The sequence below is a fragment of the Corythoichthys intestinalis genome, chromosome 13 (assembly GCF_030265065.1).
Source record: "Corythoichthys intestinalis isolate RoL2023-P3 chromosome 13, ASM3026506v1, whole genome shotgun sequence".
NCBI lineage: Eukaryota > Metazoa > Chordata > Actinopteri > Syngnathiformes > Syngnathidae > Corythoichthys > Corythoichthys intestinalis.
In genome coordinates, this window is record NC_080407.1 from 41789230 (window position 1) to 41816916 (window position 27687).

The 27687-nt window shown below is 39.9% G+C and overlaps 1 protein-coding gene and 1 long non-coding RNA gene across 2 annotated transcripts in view; one reads left to right on the forward strand and one right to left on the reverse strand.

Annotated features, from left to right (window-relative positions):
* Positions 1-21534, reverse strand: part of LOC130928670 (zinc finger protein 585A-like) — a 46352-nt gene extending 24818 nt beyond the window's left edge. The window contains exons 1-2 of the mRNA XM_057855388.1: positions 21154-21534; positions 10627-11858 (exon numbers count right to left, since the gene is read on the reverse strand). Coding sequence (XP_057711371.1) covers positions 10627-11858; positions 21154-21280 — 1359 coding nt within the window. The 5' untranslated portion in view covers positions 21281-21534. The remainder of the gene's footprint in view (positions 1-10626; positions 11859-21153) is intronic.
* Positions 21535-24452: 2918 nt separating this feature from the next.
* On the forward strand, positions 24453-26160 carry LOC130928984 (uncharacterized). Its single transcript, XR_009066779.1, has 3 exons — positions 24453-24648; positions 24952-25072; positions 25376-26160. It is a non-coding gene; the product is annotated as an uncharacterized LOC130928984 (long non-coding RNA).
* Positions 26161-27687: the final 1527 nt, after the last annotated feature.

Genomic DNA, 27687 nt, shown 5'->3' on the forward strand with positions numbered 1-27687 from the left:
CTGAGTTGTAGTGCTTTGGCTTTGCTCCGAGAGAATTCCAGGGGGGGCTGGTTGGTTTGTAGCCATCTTCCCCTGGCACTTTAGACCAGGGGTCTCCAAACCGGTCCTCAAGGCCCGCTGTGGGTCCTGGCTTTTGTTCCAACTGATCCAACACAGACCGTTGAACCAATGAGGTTTCTGCTAAAACAAGCAGCACCTGACTGCAGTCAGCTGATTGCACTTTTAAAACACTAGATTGGTGAAAAGCTGTCATCTTGTTTGGTTGGAACAAAATCCTGCACCCACAGCGGGCCTTTATGGAATAGGTTGGGGACCCCTGCTTTAGACAATTAAGTCCCATCCTGCCATCTTGTGGCGAATAGATAATATGTCAATAATAACAAGCAATAGGAACATTATTTCAACATCAACTGAGGACACATTTATGAATACAAAACATTTCTCCCAACACCCCCACTCTTTCTCATGTTGATGCCCTTTTTAACAAACAAATGAACTTTTACATTTCAAATTCCAAAATTAACACTGTCAAACTTCTTTAACTTTAATACAGGTTTTGTCATGATATCAGCTATCATGTCATCCGTTGGACAATACGTCAACGTTACTCTTCCCTGATTCACAATACATCTAATAAAATGATATTTTATGTCTACATGCTTGCACCTCTGTCTGTTACAGGATTTTTGGCAAGAGCGATTGTCCCTGGTTGTCATCGTGTACAGTTGTTGGAGTGCACTGATAATGATCAATGCTACCTAGTAGTTGTTCTAAATATAGGCATTCTTGGATGGAAGTATTGTATTGAAGCCAGTGCCATATATTCAGCTTCACAGGTAGATAGTGCGACTGTAGGTTGTTTCTTTGTTTTCCAAGAAATTGGAGAACAATTCTTGCTCAAGAAAACACAGTATCCTGAAGTACAGCGCCTGTCGCTAGTATCAGCTGCCCAGTCAGCATCACTATATGCCTGTATACCAAGTTTCGCATTGTCGTGTCTTTTGAAACTAAGGCTCTTTTCGGAAGTACCTTTTCGGTATTCTAAAACATGTTTCACAATGGTCCACTGCTCTTCCGTGGGTTCATTAAAGTACTGCGATAACCTGCTCACCACATAGCTTAAGTCTGGTCTTGTGCATACAGTTAGATATATAAGGCTTCCGACTGCTTCCCTATCCATCCTCACGTTGCCAATTTTTATTGCATCCTGGGAATAGTCAAGTTTTTGTTCACAGGGTGTTTCTCTGATTTTGCAGTCAAGCATATCAAAGCGCTCTAGTATCGTGTTTGAATACTTTTCTTATGGGGCTAGATCAGTCTCATAATAAACACATACAAAAAAATATTTTTGCTTGCTCACCAGTGCTTCGCTGTGCCCCTCATATGATGCCCCCTACACATTTCTGACTGCCCCCTCATACATGCCTGCCTACAACCGGCCCTGATTAATCCCCAAATAGCAGACCGATGTTGAAAAGATGTTGAATCAACATTCCGCTGTCGATTTCATATCGTTGAATCAACGTTGACACCCGACGTTGATTTGTGATCATTTTTGCACCCTTGATTAATGTTGTTCCAACGTTGAAATCCTTATGAAATCTAAAAAAATTTGATTATTGAAAATATTGGAACAATGCTGTTTTCCTTCATTTTCAACCATGACACTATTATTGCTTCCAAATATCCCTATATTTAGAGGACCGGCTTTATTTACAGACGGAAGAAACAGCTGCTGACTAATAAAATATTATTGGAAACTATGATAAAATGATAAATGAATAAATAGTAAAAATAAAAAAAAAATAAAAAAACTTGGCTCGATTTCAAATTCTATTTTAATAACGCTGAGTAAACTTACTATATTTTAAACTTAAGCCTCTCCCTCAGTGTGACGAGCTTCGCTGCGAACCTCGCCACCAACGCGGTCTGTACAGGCGGTCTGCCTAGCCACTTTTGCATAACAGCAGCGAATGCATATTCTGACATGTCCATCCTCATCTGCCTTTTCAGTGAATCTGAAGAAGAAAAGCAAAATGGCATTCACATTTAAAGAGCATACGACACGAGAAAAAAAGTCTTAAATGGCATTATTATATGAATTAGAATCATATTTTGAGACGATTCGACTATATACAACAATTTAGCAAAGCGCAGATGACGAGAAATTAGTCTTTTAATCTGCCGGTTAGCCACGCGTACCATTATAGGGCTTTAGCGTCCCCAACAGGTGGATGACGTCAGCGGTAGACTGGGCTCATTGGTTTTACTATTCAGCCCATTGAGGGGGAATTATTCAGAACGAGGAAAACGCGACGAAGAGAGCCGCAAAATGTCATTGTTTCAGTCTCTCTACTCCAATATTTTTACAGGATATTCTTTTTATCCTAGTATTTTTCCCCAATAGCTATATAAATGGCTTGAGAAGGACCAGTCAGCCCGTCGAGGGGGAACTATTCACAACGAGGAAAACGCGACGAAGAGAGCGACAAAATGTCATTGTTTCTGTCTCTTTACTTCATTATTTTTATAGGATATTCTTTTTATCCAAGTATTTTCCCCAATTGCTAAATAAATGGCATGGTCATGACAAATAACAGTCTTGTGCTGAATGGAATATGAAATAATAAAAATGCATTTATTCAGGACGACATGGCAAAATTACTCCATAATGGTCAAAACTGTCGACTTCACCTTTACTGTCGCACCTCCCGAACAATATTTTATGACACCTAAATCGGACATATGTCATTTCCCTTCCCCGGCTTCGGAGAATGTAAACAAACCAGAAGGCGTGACAGCTAGCCGACATGCTAACCCAAACCGAGTGATGTTTCAAAGTCTTCGAAGCGGAAAATCACACATAACTATCCTGGATTATTTGACATGACGACCCGGTTGTCGATTGACGCCCGGCGGAGAGCAATTTACAGTTCGTTCCCCGGAGGAGGGTGGCTGGAGTTGTTGTGCAGCTAACGTGCTGCTGCTAATGAGCAGTAGGAGACTCTTTTTACATGCCTATCAATGATCAAACGTAAGTAGTCCTTCATTTAAAGGAAGTTTCTTAGTGTTTACTTTGTAATCGCTGTATTCGTATTTGACATAATACAAAACAAGATGTTTACTCACTTCCTCGTAAGTCCAATGGTCCCACAGTAAATATCCACGGTGAATTGGAACCTTTTGAAACTCCAAAAAGGCGCATACGCCTCTCCCTCATACAGAATGATTTTTCTGCAGCCGTTTGGCTGGCGTGATGCGAAAAATAAACGTATTAATCCGCAAAATCAGCTGAATCCTTCGTCCTCATACACAACAGTACACTGTAGCGTGAAGAGGACGTCTTCTACCGTACATGTCACAGCGCCCTCCTCCTCAATGCAAGACCGAAGCCGGAAGTCACTCATTTTCATGGCGCGGGATTCAAAAAACTAAATAAAAATAGCGATCGCTTCCACACACATCCAAGCGGCCCATATCATTCAGGGGCATAAAATACCGCGTGTATTATGAAATAAACATGCTTTTTTGTGTCACAGGCATTTTAAACTAGCTTCCAAAATGGCTGACCCTCTTGAAGCTCGTCAGAAACAGAGCTGTAATCCAATTCCTTGTTGCAGAGGGAGAAACCCCTCTGTTGATTCACAAGCGGCTGGAAAATGTCATTAATAAAAAAGAAAAATCATTACTGGAGATAAAACATGGGTATACCATTTTGAACCTGAATCTAAAAGGAGATCAATGGAGTGGTGTCACCCAAATTCAACAAGGACCAAAAAGTTCAAGGCCCAAAAGTCAGCGGGCAAAATTATGGCCACCGTTTTTTGGGATTATCAAGGTGTAATCCTTGTGGATTTTTTGCCGAAGGGGAAAACCATTAACTCTGAGGTACACATTGAGACTCTCAGGAAGCTCCAAGCAAGAATTCGACGTGTTCGGCCCAGCTTGGACATGGCAAATGTGCTCCTCCAGCATGACAATGCACATCCTCACACAAGCATCAGGACCATGGAGGTCATCACTTCATTTGGATGGACTGTGATACCACATCCCCCATATTCTCCGGATTTGGCACCGTCAGACTACCACCTCTTTGGTCCAATGAAAGAAGGACTCCGGTGCAACCGATATGGAAATGACGATGAAGTGAAAACTGCTGTCAAAAAATTGGCTTAGAGATCAGCCGGCTGAGTTCTACAACACTTGTATACATTCCTTCGTTCATAGGTGGACTATAGTTCTTGAGAGAGGTGGAGACTATGTGGAGCAGTATAAATGTAATCTTCACACTTGTACCTTTCTTTTGATGTATAATACATGTTGCTATTATAATTTGTTTGTACATGATAAAGTTGGGTGCATTACTTTTTGAATACCCCTCGTACTTAGCTAACATCCAAGCTAAGTGTGTTTTCGCTTGAATGTCAATCATAGCAAATGCACAGTTTCTTACAATTTTGGCAACTTTGTGACATTATGTCAAGCAAAGGGTTTTATATACAAGTAATAATGACAAACGCAGTTCTTTTTACAATAAGACATCATTGCTGTTAAAACAATAACAAGTAACAACAACAACAACAAAGCACAGAAGGCTTTCCTTAAATGAGGCGTTTCCAGTGGAGTTCCTTCGAGGCGATTCGCTGTCTTCCCGGTCAACCAAGAACACAACAATTTTTCGACCAAAACTCCTGCTCATCCATAATTCGATGACTTTTCAATCATATTTCCCGGCCAATCATAAATCAACTTTTTGTCAACATAAGTTCATCAACTATAAAAACAATGTTAACCCAACCATTGCCTGACATACCATAAAACAGCTTTGTTTCAACACTTTCAACGCAAAGTCATGTGTAATTGATGCAACCTTGTTTACTGTAAAAAAATTTGATGTCAACAATACTGATGATTTTGATGGAAAATCAACATTTATTCAGGGTCGATCTGCTATCTGGGTGTGATTTCAAGCACTTTGAATTGATTTTGTGTTTGATTGGATGACAACAAAATATCAATCAACAAAAAAATGGCAAGAAAGAATTTTCCCCAACAGTAATCAACTTTGGGTACAGACGTTTGCAAATAAGGAATTAAGATTTGGCCCGTGTGTTTGTGGTTTTGCACATCTAAATGTCACCCAAACCCATCGGTCTGAGCACCAGGAGTCTGCATACATTAAGAAGGAGGAGGAGGAAGAGTCACCATACATCAAGGATGAGGAAGAGTCCGTACCCATTCAAGGTTATTCTAAGCATTGCTTTTTTTCCTTCTTCAGACGAGGCAGAAATCAAACATGGTACCTTCTCATGAGTGCAGAAATGTTTTTGTCTAATATAGTGGCTTTGCTTACTTAGTAGCTGTGCAGTGGACTCGTTAACTGACGTAAGGGTCGCGCCACGGTGTCGTCTTGATAACTGTTTGCAGATTTCTTTCTATGCAAAAGAATTTGCTTCATTTGAAGTAATTACATGATGTATAGATTATTACGCGCAATTACCAGGATAGAACACACACACTGAGTAGAGCAAACAAGAGCGTAACGCTGTGTAAAACATACTGACGGCAAACACCTGGTCACTCCAACCACACCAAATCAAGTGGAACATTTATTCATGCATGGTATACCTTTGTTTACTGTGATTAGTGCATCTCAATTATTTTCTTTTACGCACCCCCAGGAATATGTAAACATTTCGCCCCCCCACCCCCTCCCGACTCTCTGCCGCCACAGTGAAAAGTATCATTTGTCTATAAAATTAGTATTACTATACGTACACCTCTGCATAACATTGTGTCCTTTTTAATATTAAAGAAAAAAAAGTAACATAAATTAACTTAATTTAAAGTATAACTATATTTCCATTGTTTTGTTTGAAAAGATTTAAAGCGCATCAATTTCCCTGAATTTAAAAAAAAAAAAAATTTTTTTATGTCACATTCAAACTGTGAAAATACATTCAAGCTACATGTTTTTGACCATTTGATACTGAAAAATAAAATTAAATAAATCAATAAATATAATAAATTCAAATTGATCAGCAACATTAACTCATGAGGACAAAATGCCAAACAGATTGACCGAAAAAACAGAAACCAGGGGTGCACATAATTTTTTTTTGCCCAGTTTCTCAGAGGAGGAACTGGAGATGTGACTTGGTCCTAATTGAGCTTGAGAGCGGACCCACCTAATGCGATAAATTTATGACAAGCTTTACTTAGAGCCAATTAACTTTAATTAATTATATTAACAATTAATGCCTGATTAACATCAACTGGCACAACAAAATTGCCATTACTTTGAAGTGAAATGTAAAGAAATAAACATAAACGCACCAATTCAAAATAAAGGGCATTATGCGGCTCGCACATGAACTCCAAGCCTTTTTAAAAGTGGGATGTCCTCCTCATTAGACCTCATTGAACGTGCATGTTTAGCTTTGTAAAATGCGAGCAAAAACACGTTTGTCAGTGCATGGCGCTGTTTTCATTACCTTTATTCCGCCACTTGTCCATAGGGCGAGTACGGTGCTGTCTGACATTGATAGTTTGCTTAATTGCCACATGCTCTGTTTTTTCGTGCTTTTCAAAGTTTGGATGGCTGAAATTCTTTGACCCTACATAAAATGCGCTGCTCTTATCGGCGACATTGGGATTCTCAAGGCACATTTTGTACCGCATTTCCGTGCGAGCATCATTTACTTCTAGCCACGGTACCTCCTGCAGCCACTTTTCAGCAAGTCCTTTTTTCGGTAGCTCCGGTGACGTCTCTGTCGTCTGTCTGTCTTTTGACGGGCGTGGGGGAACACGGAAGTAATTACTCAGTGTGGCCTGCCTCTTCGACATTTTGAGAAGTTATTTTCTCGTGTCTGCCACAAATACAGTGGTCAGCCATCGGTACGGAAAAGCGTATGGAACCCGTTGAGGGCCAGCGCGTTTGTCTACGTCCAGTACGCATGCGCGCATGCGGACCACTTATGTGCACCCCTGTATATACTGTATTCTCACTGTGTTATTGTAATTTGGTTTAAAAAAAAATTGGGGGGGACGCAATAATATCACAATAATTTATGAGATAAATTATCACACACTAAAATTTGTTATCGCGACAGGCATAACGACCGCGTTTCACTGCGTTCTCGCGGCGGCCACGTTGTCACGCCATTGACGTTTCTGGGTTATACTGTCCTACCGTGTTGGTCCTCATTATAGTAGAGAAGACTGAGTAAATATAATCTACACAAAGAAACTAACCCCATCGACTCACAGCCTCGAAAAGTAAGGGTTACATTATGTCAGAAACTCGTTCGGTACGTCTCCATTCCGAACAGAGCACCCCAAACCGAAACGGTTCAAAACATGTACCGTTACACCCTTAATAGATAATATATTGACCAATAACATTGAAAGTAATACAGTAAGCGGACTTAATTAACAATATGAGTGATAACCTAACAGTTTTTACAGTTTATAACGGCACCCAGCTAAGAAATTTGCCAGAGCAGACTGTCAACTAGCTTACAGGCGAGTAAGGACAGAGGAAACAATGCATTTAAAAAGGATTTACTGGCACAAAATTGGGAAAATGTACATATTGGAATTGACATTGACAGTGTATATGAAACATTTAATATATTCACATCATTAAATGATAAAAACTGTCCAATAAAACGGTACAGCAAAAAACAAAAGTAAAAAGATTGACCATGGTTCACGAAGGGATTACAAAACGCTTGGAAGAAGAAAAATACACTGTATAGAAAATTCATAAAACAACTACAGCGGCAGAAAAAAAATATATATATATATAAAAAAATAAACTGACCAATATCATAAGGATATGCATGAAGGAATACTATCGTAAAATATTGTACAACAAAAAATATTCAAGGAATATGAGACATTGAATGGAATTGTTAAAAATGGTGCAACGCAACAGAGCTATCCTCAATGCTTTGAAGAAAATGATGTGAAGAAGGATAATATGGATGACATCGTCAGCAGCTTCAATGATTTCTTTGTAAATGTTGGACCAAATTTGGCAAAAAAAATTCCAGATGCAAGTTTATCTGGGGAGTGGAATGAAAACCTAATTGAAAGGAATCCCAGCTCAATGTCTCTTACAGCAGTGGTTGAAGAAGAAATAGTTGACACTATAAATACATGTAAATGCAAAATATCCACTGATTCAAATGACATTAACATGGCAGTTGTGGAAAAAGGTCAGTGAGGGGATTTCCAAACCACTAATAAAAATCTAACTTTTCATTTTCAACAGGTAAATTACCAAACAAAATGAAAATAGCTAAATTAGTGCCACAACACAAGACTGGAGATATATATATATATATGGAGATAACCTGTTTTGACCATAATACAGACAAAGGACAAAAACACCTTTAACCATACCTGCTGTTTTTGTTGAATTATCAACTATAAAACTATTCAGTCTCATTTTTTGTTGTTGAATGTTTATCCTAACAAGTTGAATAAATATCACGCTTGAAAACATTTCGTCGAGCATGTTTGGTTGTCAAAGGGACATCAATATTGCAAATTAACACACAAATGTTTAGATTTTTTTTGTCTTTTTGGGTCCAAAATGTTGATTATAATTGGTTGAAGAAAACAACAGTTGGACATGAAGGTAATGGTGTCCTAAAAAAGGGACCCAAACCGGCAATTGTGATTATTTTTCTTTAAAATATAGGTATTAAAATAAAAATAAAGGTAAGCAGATTTGGAAAAAAAATAGGCTTAGGTGTTAAAGGGTTAAACTAAAAAAAAAGGAAAATTAAAAAAAAAAAAAGAAGTAAATACACGTGTCATTGCCATGTTGCATACATTGACTGTTTTTCTCGTTCTTTAGCACAACGTGGGTTTCCATATAACTGCTCATTTACAACCCCCCTTTTAGCGGTGTAATTGACCGCTTGTCGGGCAACTTGTACAACCTCGTATGCCACACAAAAGAAGCAGCGAGATCGTGTCGACCGCGTCGGTACCGGCGATACTTCGGGTATTGCAGAAAAGGCAGTCCTGTCACATTTCCTGAATCTTAGAATCAACTTGGTAATGAAGTATCGGTTTTAGTTACAACCATAATTTTGAGTGATAATATTTATTATAATTATTATTAGGCTTGTTTTGAACAAAGGGAAGAGGAGGCTAGGACTGAATAAAACAAGTTGTTTATAATGAGTAAAAGTAACAAGCACAGTGAAGTACAAGCACTTTAAAATTCGAAGCGGAGTCGAGAGATTTTCATCAACGAGGGCCGGAATGATTAAAAGCACAAACAATTTTAAAAATCATTGTCCGATTTGTACGACAAGGTATTGGGCCAAAATAATGAAAAGAGGACTACGAGATTATCGTCGTACTGTTGCTACCAGGAAAAAAAGTCATCCTGTTACGTAGGGGTAATGTAGCTGACTAAGCAGCCACGTACCATATTTTGTTTGTTCCCCCCCACCCCCCAAAGTTTGGCTTGGGGTGCGACTTATACTCTGAAGCGACTTATGTGTGAAATTATTTACACATTATTATATCATTTCACATGTTATTTTGGTGTTTTGGAGTGACACTGATGGTTTGGTAATCGCATTTCGTTGGTCATGCATCATGTAACACCATCATGCTGTACACTTATTCAGCATGTTGTTCTCTATGTATTTCTATTTTAAATTGCCTTTCAAGATGACATATCTGTTCCATGTGTTGGACTTTATCAAGTAAATTTCCTCCAAAAATGCAACTACGCAAGCCCGGAATGCTCAACATGTTTTTTTTTTCCTCTTCATTGAGCATTTTTTGGGCTGGTGCGATTTATACTCAGGTGGGAGGTCCGAAAAATATGGTACATACTTTCTGTAGCCCTTCGCCGCCTCCACTAAAGTCAACAATAATGAAAGCATCTCGTGAGGCTGTGTCTTAGAATCAGTTTCCAAAATAAGGAAATCCGTTACCTTTTAGCTCATCCACATCAAAGTTTAATCAATCGAAGGATTTGTACAAATGCTTTGTCGGAGCTCCCAGCTAAGGCACATGTACATTAAGTGCATAGCCCCTTATGCAGCTACATTACCCGTCCGTAATATTATGACTTTTTTTCTTGTCATGAGAGTACAACTTTAATCTCGTTCTCATTTTTTTTCTCCCTTTATTTGGCCCCAATACTCTGTCGTTATATGTCACTGTCAATCAAGATTAGTAATAGTACATTTTTAAACTACATATAATCAACCCCCCAAAAAATATATATATATAATTGTGAGCCAATCACAATTTACCATATTTACGTAATCATATTATTGATGAATGATTTAGACTTTTTGTAATTTGGGGTCTACTGTTTCAAACATTACCTGTGAAAAGTGCAGTTCGAAAGAGGGAAAATATTGTATAAAAAATGCCACTTAACTTGAGAGTTAAATCGGGTGAGCCAATACTTTTGGCAATAGTGTGGATCCACATTATACAAGGATTGTAAAGCACTTTTGAAAGCACCAAAAGTGCCAATCCTCAACAAGATTTGAGGAAACTCTACAATTGACCTGCGTGCAAAATTTGATGAAGGCAGCATGGATGACAGGCAAAGGAGTCATTGGCCACTGCTTCTCACACCAACACACACACGTGTCTCTTAAACTGATCCTTGTGATCAAATCCTTGACCACAAACTGAGCAGGAAAAGGGTTTTTCACCAGTGTGGGTTCTTGTGTGCTTTTTCAAGTTGCCTTTTTCAGAGAATTTTTTACCACAAACTGAGCAGGAAAAAGGTTTTTCACCAGTGTGGGTTCTTGTGTGGACTTCTAAGGTACTCTTGCGGCTGAATCCTTGACCACAAACGGAGCAGGAAAAAGGTTTTTCACCAGTGTGGGTTCTTGTGTGGACTTCTAAGGTACTCTTGCGGCTGAATCCTTGACCACAAACTGAGCAGGAAAAAGGTTTTTCACCAGTGTGGGTTCTTGTGTGTTCTTTTAAGTGGTGAATTCGAGTGAATCTTTGACCACAAACTGAGCAGGAAAAAGGTTTTTCACCAGTGTGGGTTCTTGTGTGTACTTTTAAGTGGTGAATTTGAGCGAATCTTTGACCACAAACTGAGCAGGAAAAAGGTTTTTCACCAATGTGGGTTCTTGTGTGTACTTTTAAGTGGCGAATTTGAGTGAATCCTTGACCACAAACTGAGCAGGAAAAAGGTTTTTCACCAGTGTGGGTTCTTGTGTGGACTTCTAAGGTACTCTTGCGACTGAATCCTTGACCACAAACTGAGCAGGAAAAAGGTTTTTCGCCAGTGTGGGTTCTCGTGTGTCTATTAAAGTTTCCCTTGACAGTGAAACTGTGACCACAAACTGAGCAGGAATAAGGTTTTTCACCAGTGTGGGTTCTTGTGTGTACTTTCAAGGCACTCTTATGACTGAATCTTTTTCCACAAACTGAGCAGACAAGAGGATTTTCACCAGTGTGGCTCCTCATATGCATACGGCAAGTATAGTTATGAGCAAAGGTTTTTCTACGGTGCGATTTCTTATGACCATCTTCTTTGTAAGGTGAGTGTGACGTGATTCCATTTCTATCTGATGGTGCGATGAAAATGTGTGCTTGCAATCCTTCTGTTGAGCTGCTGCCTGGAGGCTCTGTCCCTCTGCTGGCCTCACTCGGACCGTACTCGCTATTCAAGGGCTCACCACTTGACATAGTGATAAAGTCCTCCTTTTTGATTGGAGGTTGTACTTCTCTCTCTTGCTGTTGAGGGTGCTCTGGCTCTTCCTGTTTCATTTGCAGGTGCTCAACTTTCTCTTTAACGACAGGAGACTCTGACTCCTGCCACTCAGGACCAAGATATTTGCTGAAATCTGCAAGACATAAGAAGACCAATGATATATTTTATGGACCGTCTATGCAGCTGGTAGGCCATGAGGGTAGACTGGCTGAGAGAGCGAGAGTGTATATACGCGCACGTACCAGATGCATTCTGGGCTTTCATTCCCATGACAACGATGCACCGATTGGCTGTTAGTCATTGTGCATTGATTGACATGCCCTCATCCTTCATGCGCAAGCAGTAGTAATTTTTAAAATTTATTTATTCTATAAAAAATTTTTTTACTGTTTAAAAAAATAGCCGTTACAATTTAATCATGACTTGAGTATTATTTTTCAGATTAATACATTTACTTGATTTAAATTTTTGTCTACTCTACCTTCCTCTGCTGAAAAGGACGTGAATCAAGAATGTCCCCAAATGAAGAATAAATAATAGATGAAATAAATAAATCCAGGGTTTCCCCTCGGATTCTTTGAAGCTGTGGTGGGGGGGCTGCATCGGAGTCGGACAGCCTCACCATGTCGACCATGGCGAAATTGCGTCATATCATGATAAATGAGATTAGTCCCCTCCCCCACATTTTTCCCAAGAAGAACCATAACGACCATAACCATAAAGATCTATTTGAAATATTTCATTAGCCAGGCTAATGTCGTAGCTCTCAGCGACAGTAAATGTACATAAATAACGTAGCTAATTACAGCTACGTTACCCTTTGTAATACTTTTTTCCTCGTAGCCATAGTACAACTTACGTGTCGTAGTCCTTTTGTTTTTCCTTTTATTTGGCCCTAATTTGGAATGAGTTCGACGATAAACTAAAAGTGTTGAAATCCATCTCCAACTTTAAAACGATGCTAAAAAGCATTCTGATCAGTAAATATAAAATTTCCAACATATCGAGGTTATAAATTCTCCTCTTCACGGGAAGTATTTCTTTGTGTGTGTGTGTGTATTGTTATATTTTGTCTGTTATTGTATGAGGATACTATAATATGTGATAATTCACCCTTTCTGCTCTTATAATTTTCCTTATGATTGTCTTAATGTACGAAGGCTCCTGGCTATAAGCTTTGAGTAGTTTCTTCAGGAGACCTAACTCACACATGATCCTAGCTCAGCATTATTAGATGATGTACACTTTGTGATTATGAATGTGTGTGCGAATAAATTGAAATCAACAGTACTAAACTACCACAACAACAATAGTCCTTATGTTAAAGGACCCATTTCAAGGAGTAGGGGGAAATTCTAATACGCATGCAAAGAGTTACTAGTTTCGGTGAGAAGGTGAATACTTTTTTGATGTTTGTTTGTGAACTACATTTCCACATAAACGAACATCGAGGTACCATTTAGCTTAGCAAGGAGAGGTAAGAGTCATTTTTCAACTGTCCCAGAGCATGTGAAACTTGGGGGAAAAAAACGCATTTATCAAGGCTTCGCCAGCCATGATTGCGTATCTGTCCACCGAAACAGCCTGATAGCACAGATATATAAGTACGCTTGCCCCTCAGCTATTGGATGTGTTGTTGACGTTAGCGCGGCGGCGCTGGGCCTCGCCTCTCGGCACAAATTAATTCAAACTTGCTGTTCCGTCCAAGACTGCCGTCCACGGCTCACTCTCGCCCAAAAGTCCGATCCAAAAGACTAATGCCCCGGATGGGTGGAAGAAGGAGAGGAGTAGGTGTTGGCTTACCCACTTAAAGTGCGTACGACAGTAGCCATTTTTAACACAAAGTTGCAATTTGTGATCGGGTGGAAAATTTGACAGAAAACCAGGCATATGAAGAGGGCAATAAGACGAGTATAGTGGGGGGGGGGGGGGGGGTGCGACAAGCCGCCAGTCATCAGCCGAGTGGACAAGGAGCATGTCAGCCCCAAAATGCAAGCCACCTACGTATCAAAATGATCCCTGTATTAGACATAATACAAAACACGATGTTTACTCACTTCCTCGTAAGTCCAATGGTCCCACAGTAATAGGGCTTGTTTTGGCCAATATCCACCAGTGAATGGGAACCCTTTGCAACCCCAAAAAGGCTCACACGCCTCTCTCTGGTGCAGCAACATTTTTCTGCAGTCGTTTGGCTGGCGTGATGCGAAAAATACACAAATTAATCGGAAAAACCAGCTGAATCCGCAGTCGTTCTGCATACTGTAGTATGTGGCTGTATACAGAAGATGACTATCCCGCTAATGCCCCATTAGCTGTCCTCGTCAAAACAGGAAGTCGCTCATTTTCATGGCGCGGGATTCAAAAAACTAAATATATTGATCACTTCAACAAACATCCAAGCGGTCCATTTCATTCAGGAGCATAAAATACCGTAGAAAATATGAAATGAAAATGTTTTTTGCCATCATAGGCACTTTAATGGTGGCAACAATAATAAACAATGACAAAATAACAGCGGGCTGCTGCGACATGCGACTGTTATCTCGTTCATTGTCCCAACTCGCCTGCCCCTATGTCACAGCTCCCCAGTCTTAAGGGGCGGCGCGCTTTGTTACGGACATTACAATACACAATGAATACAGGTATGAAAATGGGTCAGGGGTTGAAAAGTTGAAAAGAATGTGGAGAAAATGTGTTCCGATAAACCGTGTAACTGGGGCTGTCCCAAACCACAAATTTTCTCCCTACTAGTCAGCTGCCGATTTTTACAGTTAGTCGACTAAGCTAAGAACCCCCCACCACTTTTTTTTTTACTACTTTAGTAATGAAATTTTTGATGACGCTTATTAATTCAGAAAAATATTTTGGAACACATTATTGTATCTTTATTAAAATACAAATAAAGATGTAAATAACAATGAATCACAAATTAACAATGTCAAATGCTGTTAGCGTTAGCTAGTGCAAAAGAATGGAATGTAAACATTCAGAACACCGACTTCGCCTTTCCAACATGATTCAAAACAATTCTTTCAAAAAAAAAAAAAAAAAAATCTAGCATTATTATTATTATAGGATACTACTATAGATAATAGCAGTATAATAATTATTCATTGCTAATCAGATTTTTCATTTTGAAGCTATTCTTAGTTTAGAATCTGAATACTGAAGCATGTGGGATTAACTCCAGAAATTGTTATTCATATGACGACCATGACATGCATTTATTTTGAAATGTTTATCGGAAGTACGGTCGCTAAACCGCTAATAGTAAGCTTTAAACTCCGCAAAAAAGCTATTTTTGTCATTGAATGTGATGTCAATAATCTTTTTTTTTTTCTTTTGCAAATGCTGTTGAATCAGCGATTTTTCATGTTTGAAGTGTTACCTTTTAAATGCAAGTTTGCGTTTTGGAGAAGACTGTCATTGTTTTATAGAAGCCTGAAGTAAGTTGTCTTTTCTCCCCATTAGCCTCAATGTAGCAATGCTCACGTTTACAGTGTTTAATATAGATGCGTGTCCTTTAGGGGTGTAACGGTACACAAAAATCTCGGTTCGGTACGCACCTCGGCTTTGAGGTCACGGTTCGGTTCATTTTCGGTACAGTAAGAAGAAATGCAAAGTATAAATGTGCTAGTTGTTTATTACACACCTTTGTGCTTTCAAAAATAGGAACATTAGCCTATAGACCCTACTCACGTGACGTCACAGCCACGCCCCCGCGCCATGTTGTCCGTCTACTCGTCATGTTAACGCATTACTGCTTCGTAAATCCCTCCTATTATGGCATGTTTTTCTGCTCATTAACATTAATAATCAAAATGGTGAAGGCGTGTGTGGCGGTCGGTTGCAAAAACAGAGAAGATAGACGGACAGACTTGAAATTTTACCGTATTCCGAGAGACCCGGAGAGGAAAGCGAGATGGACTGCTGCAATTCAACGAGAAAACTGGGCTCCTAACGACTACCACAAATTGTAGTAGTCATTTTATATCTGGTAAGATGCATTTAATCTATATTTAGAGGGTTTTGGGCTGACAACCACAATTAAGATCATTGCTAGGCTAATCGCCGACAATATACCGTTTCAAATTCAAGATGCTTATTTGTTCCACCATCTTTATTTTTTGAATAATATTTAGCTGGTAACAAACTGGTGTCCAAACTTTTTGCAAAGGGGGCCTGATTTGGTGTGGTAAAAATGTGGGGGGCTACCTGGGCTGATTTACGTAGAACAATACATTTAAAGAAATTTTAGCAAGACCTTCTGTGTGTCACATTTGCTTTATTATTTTTTTTTAATGCATAATTTCAACAATCTCGCCTTTGTGGCATTTTCTTTCGACCCTCGGTCTCTTGCGAAATACTGCTGCTGTGAAATTAAACTAGCTTCAAGTTGCTTTAATTTCTCGTTGCGTATCTTCCGCGACTGTCTCTTTGCAAATGAGGCAGACACAGTTGTGTATTTTATTGAAGAAATAGTCCAACATGCACCTATCCTTGACGCGTCGCAGTCACCTTTTTTTTTTTTTTTTTTTTTTTTTTTTAAATTGATTGTCGCCATTTTAGAAAATTGGAAGTAAAGGGTCACACGGGGTAATGTAATGTTGCTTAGAGTGCTGCTCTTAAAAGTTTTTCAAACTTTTGTGAGAATAGGCTGATTTTGTGTGGACAAGATAGTTGTAGATATCAGGGTAGCAGATGTCAGGCAGAGAGGGCGAAGACAGCGGGTCGAAAAATATCGATTTAGGCATCAAATATGGATCTGGCGAATGGATAGACTGAAGCTTTTCCATATAACGCCTTTTATGCAACGCATCCAATGAGTTTACAGCGTCAAATAACACCGGGGCTTCCATGAATTGCTCTATAACTTGCACGACTAATTGAAAACAATGAGAATAGGTCTAAAAAATGACGGACAAGATGGCGGCCGGATACAGCGACACGCCAAAGGCCAGGGAATAACAAGAGTCATTGCCGAAGAATTCATTCTGGATGACGAGCCATTATCTCACGTGAGTAAAGACGCATCATCCAACAATTAGAACCACCGTACAACATGCCCAGCCGTCATTACATCCTTAGCGATTCGGCCGTGGAAGATTCGAGAACGATTCACAAATATCCAAATTCTGATTATTGAAATATGTCAAGTAAAGGGGAACCATTACACAGCGCGGTCTTTGGGACGCAATGCGGTCAGTTTCTCATTTACTTTTGGTACTTTCGGTGCAATGCGGTACTTTCGTACTTTATGTTGCGTAAACATAATGCTTGTCATAGACCCGGGGTAATGCCAATGCTCAACTAACGGCTTTAGCTCAATTCATGCCGCTGGATAAAAAACACAAGAATACCTGACTGCTGCTGACACCCACTACAAACAACGTCAACGTCGTTTTACTGGAGATAATAGAAATCATATGTATATAGAACTAGATGCAAAACGACAGACTCGACTGCGTTAGCAACATTGAAGTAGGGAAAACCAGATGCGTTAGTAAACAGCCACCATCTTAAAGCAGAAGACTTCCCTAGGAGGCTGTTGTGAACCTTCCAAGCGAAGATAATTAACTTTTTATCTAAAATACTCCTAAATCGGCAAAATCTTGACTTGAATCTATCTTCAAAACAGTTTTAAAACTTTCACATGTCGAAAGAAGACAGAAGGGAAATTATGGAATAACGGGAGCATTTTTAACAACTTTAACAGTTGATTCGCAAAATGAAATGAATTGAATGTAGTTTAAAGCTGCTGATACAGAATGGGGACTTGAGTATTTTATTTACTGTTTTAAAATGTTAACTTGATACTGAAATAGTTGTTTATTTAAACCTGAGAGGCTATTTATACAATTTTTGTAACTAATGCACGAAACATTAAAAGCATCTAATAGCTTGGGGGATTTGTGGGATTTTCCACTGAGGTTGTTGGTGTATTTTGCTTTTTTAAGACTGTTCACAATATTATTTGCACGTTTTACTGACTGACTATGCCATTTCTGTTTGTTATTTATAATGTTTTGTGTTTGTCATTGAATAAACAGGTCAGTTTCTTGTTACCAACCGTTGTGTGTTATTCAAACTCACCTAATTCAGCTGGCTAGTTGTTATCAAGAGTACTAAAACCTTTTTCAGCATGAGTCTGACAACTAAGGAGGCTAAATAACTTTAAACTTTAACACATGCTCAGATAGGTCGGTATCGGTATCAGATCGGAAGTGCAAAACAATATCGGTGTCAGATCGGAAGTCCAAAAACCTGGATCGGGACATCCCTACCATTAACTGACCATATGTACGGTAATAATATGATCTGATAAATTTTTGAACTTACCAGAATCCAGGAGAAAACAAAACAGATGTGACTTTTCTTTTAAAGGCTGCTGCATAACTTGATCGTTTCATCATGATGAATAAATGTTTCCTCCATGGATTGATGAAAATGTAAGTGAGAACCTAAGTCGGAAACCGAGAGAGCTCATCGCTGTCGACACGACAGTAACAATAGGAACTAATGTTATTTGGGTTTCAGTTTCCCGAGGGACATATATTGTTGACGGACACAGGAAGTCTGTGTTACGTTTGTTATGGTCCGAGTTGCGGAGCTGCAATAAACATAGACTCAAATGAGTTCAAGAAACTAAATTCTGTGCTTTATGAAGAGTGAAAAAAGCAGAATTTAACACAGACGAAATCATTCGGCCGATCAGAGTGAAGTATGACCGAAACAAAATGGTGACGTCACGTACCGTAATGGTCGGCAACGGATCGCCGCATACGTTTCTTCAACACAACATGGCCGTGTCAATACAATTTTTTTTTTTTTTTTAATCTGATATATAATATATACAGTGGGGAGAACAAGTATTTGATATACTCACAATGGGAAAACCCATTGGCAGTGTATCAAATACTGGTTCTCCCCACTGTATATATTTCTGTCTCCATCCATGTACCCGTTTATAATGCGCACCATGATTTTACAAGTTGATTTTGGGGGGGAAAGGTGTGTGTTATATTCGGGAAATTGCGGTATTTTACAAATGAAATGCCTCAATGAATCTTGTTTTTTTTCCCTTGTGTTCAGTTTTCATATGCTTAATTGGTGAATTTTCTTAAGTTAAAGCGCCACACAGAAATTAATAAATGTAATTGTGTAAGCAGGATCTGTGTATTAGTCATATTATTTAGTTACAGATGTTTTAGCTCATTTCAATTTATTTTATTTAAATGGGCTATTATTTATTTTATGATGTGTTTATATTTTACTAATGTGATGTAGTATTCATTTACTTGTATGTTTTATGTTGTATAACTTTAGTTCCTATGTGAAAATTAGTTCCTACTTGTTTTGTTGTGGTAGGAGGGTTTTGTATTCAACACGGGGCTGTGTTGGTTATTATTATAGCAGAGAAGACAGCAGTAAATCAACAAAGACAAGTCAACTGTGCCCCGATCTACCATTAAGAGATCTGATGGACTCAAAAAGTGCATTACGATTGCATATTAGTTTCAAAAAAATCTGCCGTTCTTTTCGCGTGCGTCATGTTGAGCCATTTATGGGCCGCACAGCGACTGGTGTGCATTGGCTGATTGACTTTAACGCCCGCGTTCCACTGTGTTCTCGCGGCGGCCACTTTGTCGTGCCGTTGACGTTTCTGGGTTACTGTCCTACCGTGTTGGTCCTCATTATAGGAGTAAATATAATCTACACAAAGAAACTAACCCGATCGATTTACAGCCTGGAAAAGTAAGGATTACATTACGTTGGAAACTCGTTCGGTACGCCTCCGAACCGAATACAAATACATGTACCGTTACACCCTTAATCAGGGGTGGCCAAACTATTACACAAAGGGCCGCTGTGGGTGTGGGTTTTTGCTGCAACCCATCAAAAGGACACCTTTTCACCAATCTGGTGTGTTTTAAGTGCAATCAGTTGATTGCAGTCAGGTGCTTCTTGTTTCCACTGAAACCTCATTGGTTAAAAGCTCTGTGCTGGATCAGTCGGAACAAAGACCAGGACCCACTGTGGCCCTCGAGGACCGGTTTGCCCACCCCTGCCCTAAATAATTTGTAATTTCACCTCATTTTGGTCACTCTAATGGCCGTAGTATCAATCTATTCCTCACGTCAACACAGGCTGACAGGTTGTTATAATTTTGTCCACGAATGATCAACGAAGTGATACGAACTCTCATCCAATCTCATCTACGTGTCATCTCGGTTGTGCTGAATCAATTTTTGAAGATTCCATGCGTTGCTCTGGCTTGATTTCATAGTTTTATCCTCGTCAATACACTGCTAACTTCAACCGGGCCGGTGTTGTGCCGAAAAATAGCCGCCCCGCATGAAACGCCCCCCCCCCCCCGACTGGAACGCTTATTTATAACACTTTATTGAGCGTTTATTTTATTTATTTATTTTATTATTGAGCGGCCACACGTCACTCGTACAGATTTTTCTTACCAATCGATGGACATGGAAACGATTTTGTTGTAACGTGAATATGCATCATTTTACTCTGCTTGAACTAATAACTGTCATACCTGTGTGATTGTCATTGGGATATGGTCGTGAAAACCTGTAGACTAATACATTTCTGTTCAAAGATGATTATGTGGCCCAGTCTACAATTTGTTACTAAAATACTAGTATTTTGTGTAATTTATTTATTCAAAACTGATTTTACAGTCGTAAATCCATTACTGTAATACGTCCATGAAAACATTTGATGTTTTCAGGCTCAGCTCAATAAAGCGTTATAAATAGGCGTTCCCGTCAGGGGGGACATTTCACGCGGGGCGGCTATTTTCTGGCACAACACCGGAAGTGCGAGGCAGGCATTTTCCAAGATGGCGGCGCCTATATTTCGCTCAGGAAACTTGTCTATAATTGTTTCAATAAAGGGACTCTGAAGCCACCGCGTTGCATTACCGTAATGCACATAATGCAAACAATAATCCAAATGAGGGGCGGCTAGCTTAACTTCTTTTTTAGGCTTTTTGGGCTTGACCGCAGTCGAAAACGGGTACATGCAGTTTATGCCGTTATATCGTCCCTATCAATATTGAGACTAAACCTACGCCCTTGTGATGAGGCATCTTTGAATAAACTTGGGAGTAAAATTTAAGTATTTCGAGGCCGCGCCGAGTGTCCTCTTTTTTGAAAATCAAAATATGGTCACCCTAGCCAAATCGGGGTCTCAGAGCGGAACTTCAAGCCACCCGAGTGTTTGCCGCTATCAAATTTCCCCTATGGGGGATCAATAAAGGATTATCTTCAGGATTCAAAACTATAGACGTCCAACTCATTTAAAAGTTTAGGCCTTGCCTTGAATGCTCATCTTTCACTTCAAATTCAACACCATGGGGACAAAAAAAAAACCATGAATAGTATTTCCCGAATCGGCGAACCAACCTGTTAGTCTGCGAAGAACAACTTTTACTTGCATATTGCAAGCAGTCGAGAGGTGAAGTCGTCGCTGATCCTTTGCGCCACAAAATTCCGCCTCGAACTTTGCGGCTGGCGTCCTTCTTGCACGCATTTCGAACACTTTAGAAAGCTCCAACTTGTGGTTCAAGCGTCGAACCACGTTGTTTTGTGTTCGCAAGATAAGCTAAGCTAACTAGGCTGCGAAGCTTCAACGCACACAAAGACCACTTGACGATGGACAGACCAAATCTTTCGAATTGCTTCCAGTGAAGTAGTTCTGGACCTCCTGCGTCGCGAATTTAGTGTGTTAACTCCGTACAAAAAGCGACTTGTTGCTGAGCACGTTTTTCTTCGCACGGGCAACTGAGCGTGTTGCGAGTCGACCAGATGGCGGTGCGCAAGTGGAGACACAGATGTAACGTGGCTCGTTCCGTGAGTAGCTGTGCTACTGCGCATGCGCCACTTACATCCAGTCGGTACTCATATACACCGTTCCCGTTTGACGTCATATCCGCCCCTGCGCCGCCATTGTTGTTGGCAACAAGGACCAAACTATTACATAATAGTGACGAGATTTGTCGTTCACTTGAGTAAACGAATCCATTCCGGTTCGTTCAGTAAAAAGATTCGTTCAAACAAATCGTTCAACGAATCGTTCGCCCCCCTCATCTCCCTCCCCGCACAAACGAATCGTTCGGTTACTGAACGGGAAGTGACGTTGCCGAACGAATCACCAAAGACCGCTTCGCAGTGTAACTGAACGGGAAGTGACATTGCTTGGTCCCTCCCTCTCTTCCACATTGACCACTCGTCGTAGTTTCAGAAATGAGTGACAGGCGGTATCATTCTGCTTTCACAGACAGCCTCGTCTCCCTCCTGCTGCTGCAAAAGCGAGGGAGAACTTCCGCGTCGTCTGTTCTAGTTCTATGGGCTCAAAGTCATGGCTCGTGCTTGCATTTCGATTTAGGACACGGTTAAACATTTTCCTTTTGTGAGGGGAGTAGGGGGCGGGGGCGCACGGACTTTCTTTTAGCAGGTTCTTGATCACACATACAATCACATATACAGCATGTTTGCTGTCACGAAAATAAAAATACATCGAAAGTTTAATTTCTGAATATGGAACGACCAACACATCATATTTATATTTACATCTCGCTCTGTTGTATTTTTGTTTTTTTAGTATTAAGATGATCGTGTTGAATTTTTGCACTGGTATTAATAAATAAAATAAACTGGTCAGCTCCCCTGTCGTCCCCGCATCTCAGATCGTCAAATGCTGACGAGAAATAATTGTTAGTTCTTTACGATGTCGCCTTTCTACTCTCATTAGTCTGTTAAGAAAAATGTAGACATATTGCGACATCTCCCGTGTCTGCGTGCGTTGTTTTGGGCGCTTGAGTAGCACATGATGGACGGATTGACATAATTTGTCAAACCAACCAACACCTGACGCGAAAAAAAAAAAAAAAAACACTCGGAAAAAAATTACATGTATATACAGTTTCATTGCAAATCAGTATTATGGTGATCATATTGTTTTTTTGCACTGGTATTAATAAATAAAATAATCCGGTCAGCTCCCCTGTCGTCCCCGCATCTCAGATCGTCAAATGCTGACGAGAAATAATTGTTAGCTCTTTACGATGTCGCCTTTCTACTCTCATTAGTCTGTTAAGAAAAATGTAGACATATTGCGACATCTCCCGTGTCCGCGTGCTTTGTTTTGGGCGCTTGAGTAGCACATGATGGACGGATTGACATAATTTGTCAAACCAACCAACACCTGACACGAAAAAAAAAAAAAAAAACACTCGGAAAAAAATTACATGTATATACAGTTTCATTGCAAATCAGTATTATGGTGATCATATTGTTTTTTTTTGCACTGGTATTAATAAATAAAATAATCCGGTCAGCTCCCCTGTCATCCCCGCATCTCAGATCGTCAAATGCTGACGAGAAATAATTATTAGCTCTTTACGATGTCGCCTTTCTACTCTCATTAGTCTGTTAAGAAAAATGTAGACATATTGCGACATCTCCCGTGTCCGCGTGCTTTGTTTTTGGGCGCTTGAGTAGCACATGATGGACGGATTGACATAATTTGTCAAACCAACCAACACCTGACACGAGAAAAAAAAAAAAAAAAAAACACTCGGAAAAAAATTACATGTATATACAGTTTCATTGCAAATCAGTATTATGGTGATCATGTTGTTTTTTTGCACTGGTATTAATAAATAAAATAATCCGGTCAGCTCCCGTGTCGTCCCCGCATCTCAGATTGTCAAATGCTGACGAGAAATAATTGTTAGCTCTTTACGATGTCGTCTTTCTACTCTCATTAGTCTGTTAAGAAAAATGTAGACATATTGCGACATCTCCCGTGTCTGCGTGCGTTGTTTTGGGCGCTTGAGTAGCACATGATGGACGGATTGACATTTTGTCAAACCAACCAACACCCGACACGCTGACACGAAAAAAAAAAACACTCGGGAAAAAATTGACATGTATATACAGTTTCATTGCAAATCAGTATTATGGTGATCATACTAAATATTTTTTTCTGTGCACATATGAGGTAAATATCGCTGCCATGAAGCCTCCATATAGTGACAGTTCTCTGCCCGCTTCACTGCCGTCACGCGACCGCAGCTCAGTTTTTGCTTGCCTCGTAGCTACCCGTGTTTTAAATTACTGTAAATTTGATAGTATGTCGTCATAGGCAGTCACGAGTTTGTTGAGAAAAGTACTACTCTAAACAATGCTCGCTAGATTTGTGTGGTGTTTTTGTCTGTTTGAGCAGCATTTGATAGGCTCCACGTTAACAAATATGTGACAAAGTCATTTCCTTTCATTTTCTGATTCGTTCACCGCATAGTCATTACTGGAAAAACAAGTTAGCAGCAAGCTAGGTCAGGAACCGGAGGACCGAGTCACTGAACGGGAAGTGACAAAACTCAGTCTTGCCCCCCCTGCCTGCACGCTGGCTGCTTATTGGCCACACGTGGACGTGAGTGACAAACGCCCTGATTCTGTTTCCGCTCCCTCCCCTGCGCACGATGAGGCTGGCGTCTGATTGGTCGTGTGCGATGTCAGAAGACGCTGCCGCTTGCTCAACGCCCTCCCACGCAGCGAACAAGCACCACCTTCATAGAACGAATCAGTGCAGATGATGATTAGTTCGGTCTCGTTCACCAAAACAATTCGTTCAAAAAGAACGAATCGTTCGCGACCGATACAACACTATTACATAATACAACAGCACTTAAGATGGTTGTTGGGTCCGTGGATGTGTGAACAGAGCAGATGGAACGAAGAAAATTGGATTGTACTCCATTCCAAAGGTCAGACAACATGAAGGGGATTTCACTAAATCGCTCACAGAGGAACGTCATCGTCTCTGGTTGGCAAATATTAAGAGGAAAGATGAACCCTCGAAACATGTCAGGGTCTGCTCGGACCACTTCATTACAGGTAAAATCTAGTGTGTATTTTGTCATGCGAGTGTCTGAAAAGTACTGTTGTAAGGCAAGCAAGCAAGCAAGCTAATGCCAGGGACACACGGTAGGATTGGTTGGTAAAATTCCAGGCGGACGAGAGACCCCAGGCGGAACGAGCACATTCCTTGACAAAATGTTTTGCTCCTGCCGATTCTCTTCCCGTGTGCCGCTGGTTTTTAAAGCCGTTATCACACAGCAACCTTCTCTTAATTAGTAATGTTGGGGATAAGTGAAATACTAAGCTGATGTTATTTGTGTCTCTTTAAACGATGTTCAGGTCGCCCTGCTAACATGTACGACCGGAAAAATCCTGACCGCGCGCCAACATTGAAACTCGAAAAGATGACTCCTACCGAATCTCTGAAAAAGCATGCTGAGCTTGAGAGAAAGCAAAACAGGTATGTGTAATTCTCAAACCCCCAGATCATTAATTTTTTCGGTGTCTGACTGTAGCCTGTAAAGCCCACGACTTTCTGCCAATGATGTTCAAGTTTTTTGTCAGTTATCTTGCATGGCAACATAATGGTTCCATATATAATGGCTCCTTGGGCCCTCTAGTACTAATAATTGTCATGATCAAGGACAACAATAGACACATCACTGTCAGTTTTCATCTAACAGTATTAATGTCACTTGTTTTTTCCCAGCTATGAAGATTTGATGTTTAACATTGGTGTCATTAACATGAACAGCCTATGTAGTTTTGTGTCTAAACAGATTTCAGAGAACAGCAAAAAGGCAGGAAACAAAGATGAGGAACGATGCAGCCAGTGCTCTTCTTCACCTCCAGGACAGCTGCCAGCACACCCCCGTGGACATTGTACAACCAGCGTCTCCTGAAGTTCTAGCCCAGGGGTGGGCAAACTATTCCACATAGGACCGCAGTGGGTGCGGGTTTTTGCTGCAACCCATTAAGAGGACACATTTTCACCAATCTGCTGTTTTACAAATGCAATCATTTGATTGCAGTCAGGTGCTTCTCATTTCTGCTGAAACCTCATTGGTTATACTATCTGTGCTGGGTCAGTTGGAACAAAGACCAGGACCCACTGCGGCCCTCGAGGACCGGTTTGCCCACCCCTGGTCTAGCCGATACTGATGGCGCTGAAGCATCCACCAGTTCCATCGTCCAAGTGACTCAAGTCCAAGTAGACAGTGAAGTCCAGAGACTCTTATCAGAGAAAATGACATTACGGGCAGAGCTGGAATCTTTGCTGTTGATAATGCTGATGAAAATGCAATGAATTTACATTAAATATTAATTACAGAATATACTTTTTGCACATTACAGTTTTCTGCAAATGAAATTACAAATGCAAATAACTGATGAAATGAGTTCATTTACCTGCACACTAATTATCTGATTATTAACAGACCTCTTCAGTTATTCAAATCAAATCCTAATCAATAACATACAGCCTCCCCCAACTCCCTGGTTGGGAGGTATTAACAAATGTAAACAAAAAATGTAAACAATAACATCAGATGTGGGCTGCCAAAAACTTTTGAAATTATAATATCTTGGTCACATATGGTGGTCAGTAAAAGTATTTGAAAGAAACGTCATGATTTATGTCTTATGTAAATTTTATGTTATGATTTAATGACATATTGAAGGCTCTAACTTGTCCATATTGAATATTCCAAGTTAAATGTTTTTTTGTACATATATTTATATATGCAGATGAGAGTTAATTTTGCTCTTAGCACAATATTGTTTTTATTGTCCATAGAGGGCATCAACAATAAATAAATAAAAATAAAAACTATATATGTATGGATAGGTCTGATGCCACTGAACATTTTTTAGTGGTCGCAAGCAAAATAATATTCAGAAATGACTTTGATATTACACTTCAAAGCACCGTACCAAAATGGGACGTTTTTTTCCTATGTGTCGCAAAAACAAATCAGCACACAAGGGTTAAGAGGAGGACGCCTTGAGCCTAAACGCGTTTGTGTTTAGGTCATGTGCATTAGGTACGTGCATCAGGTCATGTTGCCATTCCTGAAGTAAGTCATTTATGAGTCCTAAGTTTCGTTGCAGTTGTTAATGCCCGTAGTAGCGAGCGTTCTTCCAACGAACATGGCGGACCGGAAGTGGCAAATTTTATCATAGGAACGGTGTATTGGGTTTCGAGACGCCTACTTAAAGGGAAAGTTGGGATTTTTTACACCAGGCTTAAAAACATACAGATGTCAGATACAAAATTTATTTGTATTTGTATTGGCAGATGACCAGAGTTTTTCTTTGCTAGCTTGATTTTCCAAGCTGTGAGATTATCACCCTTATCTATGAGTCAGAGTCACCGTATGGCAACCTATATACTTTTCATGAAAATGTCTGATGTATGAGCAATTTTTGTCACATTTGATCATAATCTGTATTTTGTGTGCACTGAAGTAATGCATCCACGCAGCCCTTAGTCTGGAGCATGAGGGAAGTTCAAAGCGAAATGAGAAACTAATGACCCATGGTGCAACGTCGATAACAATCATAATCACACCATGTCAGACCTGGTAGGCGAGAGCAAGGGTTCATTTTACTGGCAAAAGACATTTAATGTGAATACTACTTACATACATTTTAATATGTATTGTCTGGAGCAAATAATTGAACAAATAATGGAAGTAAAAATACATATATATATATATAAATATATATATATATGTATATATATATACAAAGATACACGATAATATCGGTTACCGATAATTATCGGCCGATAATGGCAATTATGATGTCACACAGATAATACAGATAAAAAAAAAAAATCAACCGATAATGCAATCCGATAATTATATAGTTGATTTAGCCTCCAAATGTGCACAACCAAGCAGTTTTCTCCACTGCCGCCTGCTCAACCCCACCCCTCTCTGAAGCCCCTGTGGGAGGAGGGGTTGAGGAGTACGGTGTCATAAAGGAGGCGGTGTTATCAGTCTTGAGGCGCTCTCAGTAGCGTGCGTTGCTTTTCCCCTGTGTGAAATGAAATAAACAACGCTCTCGCCATCT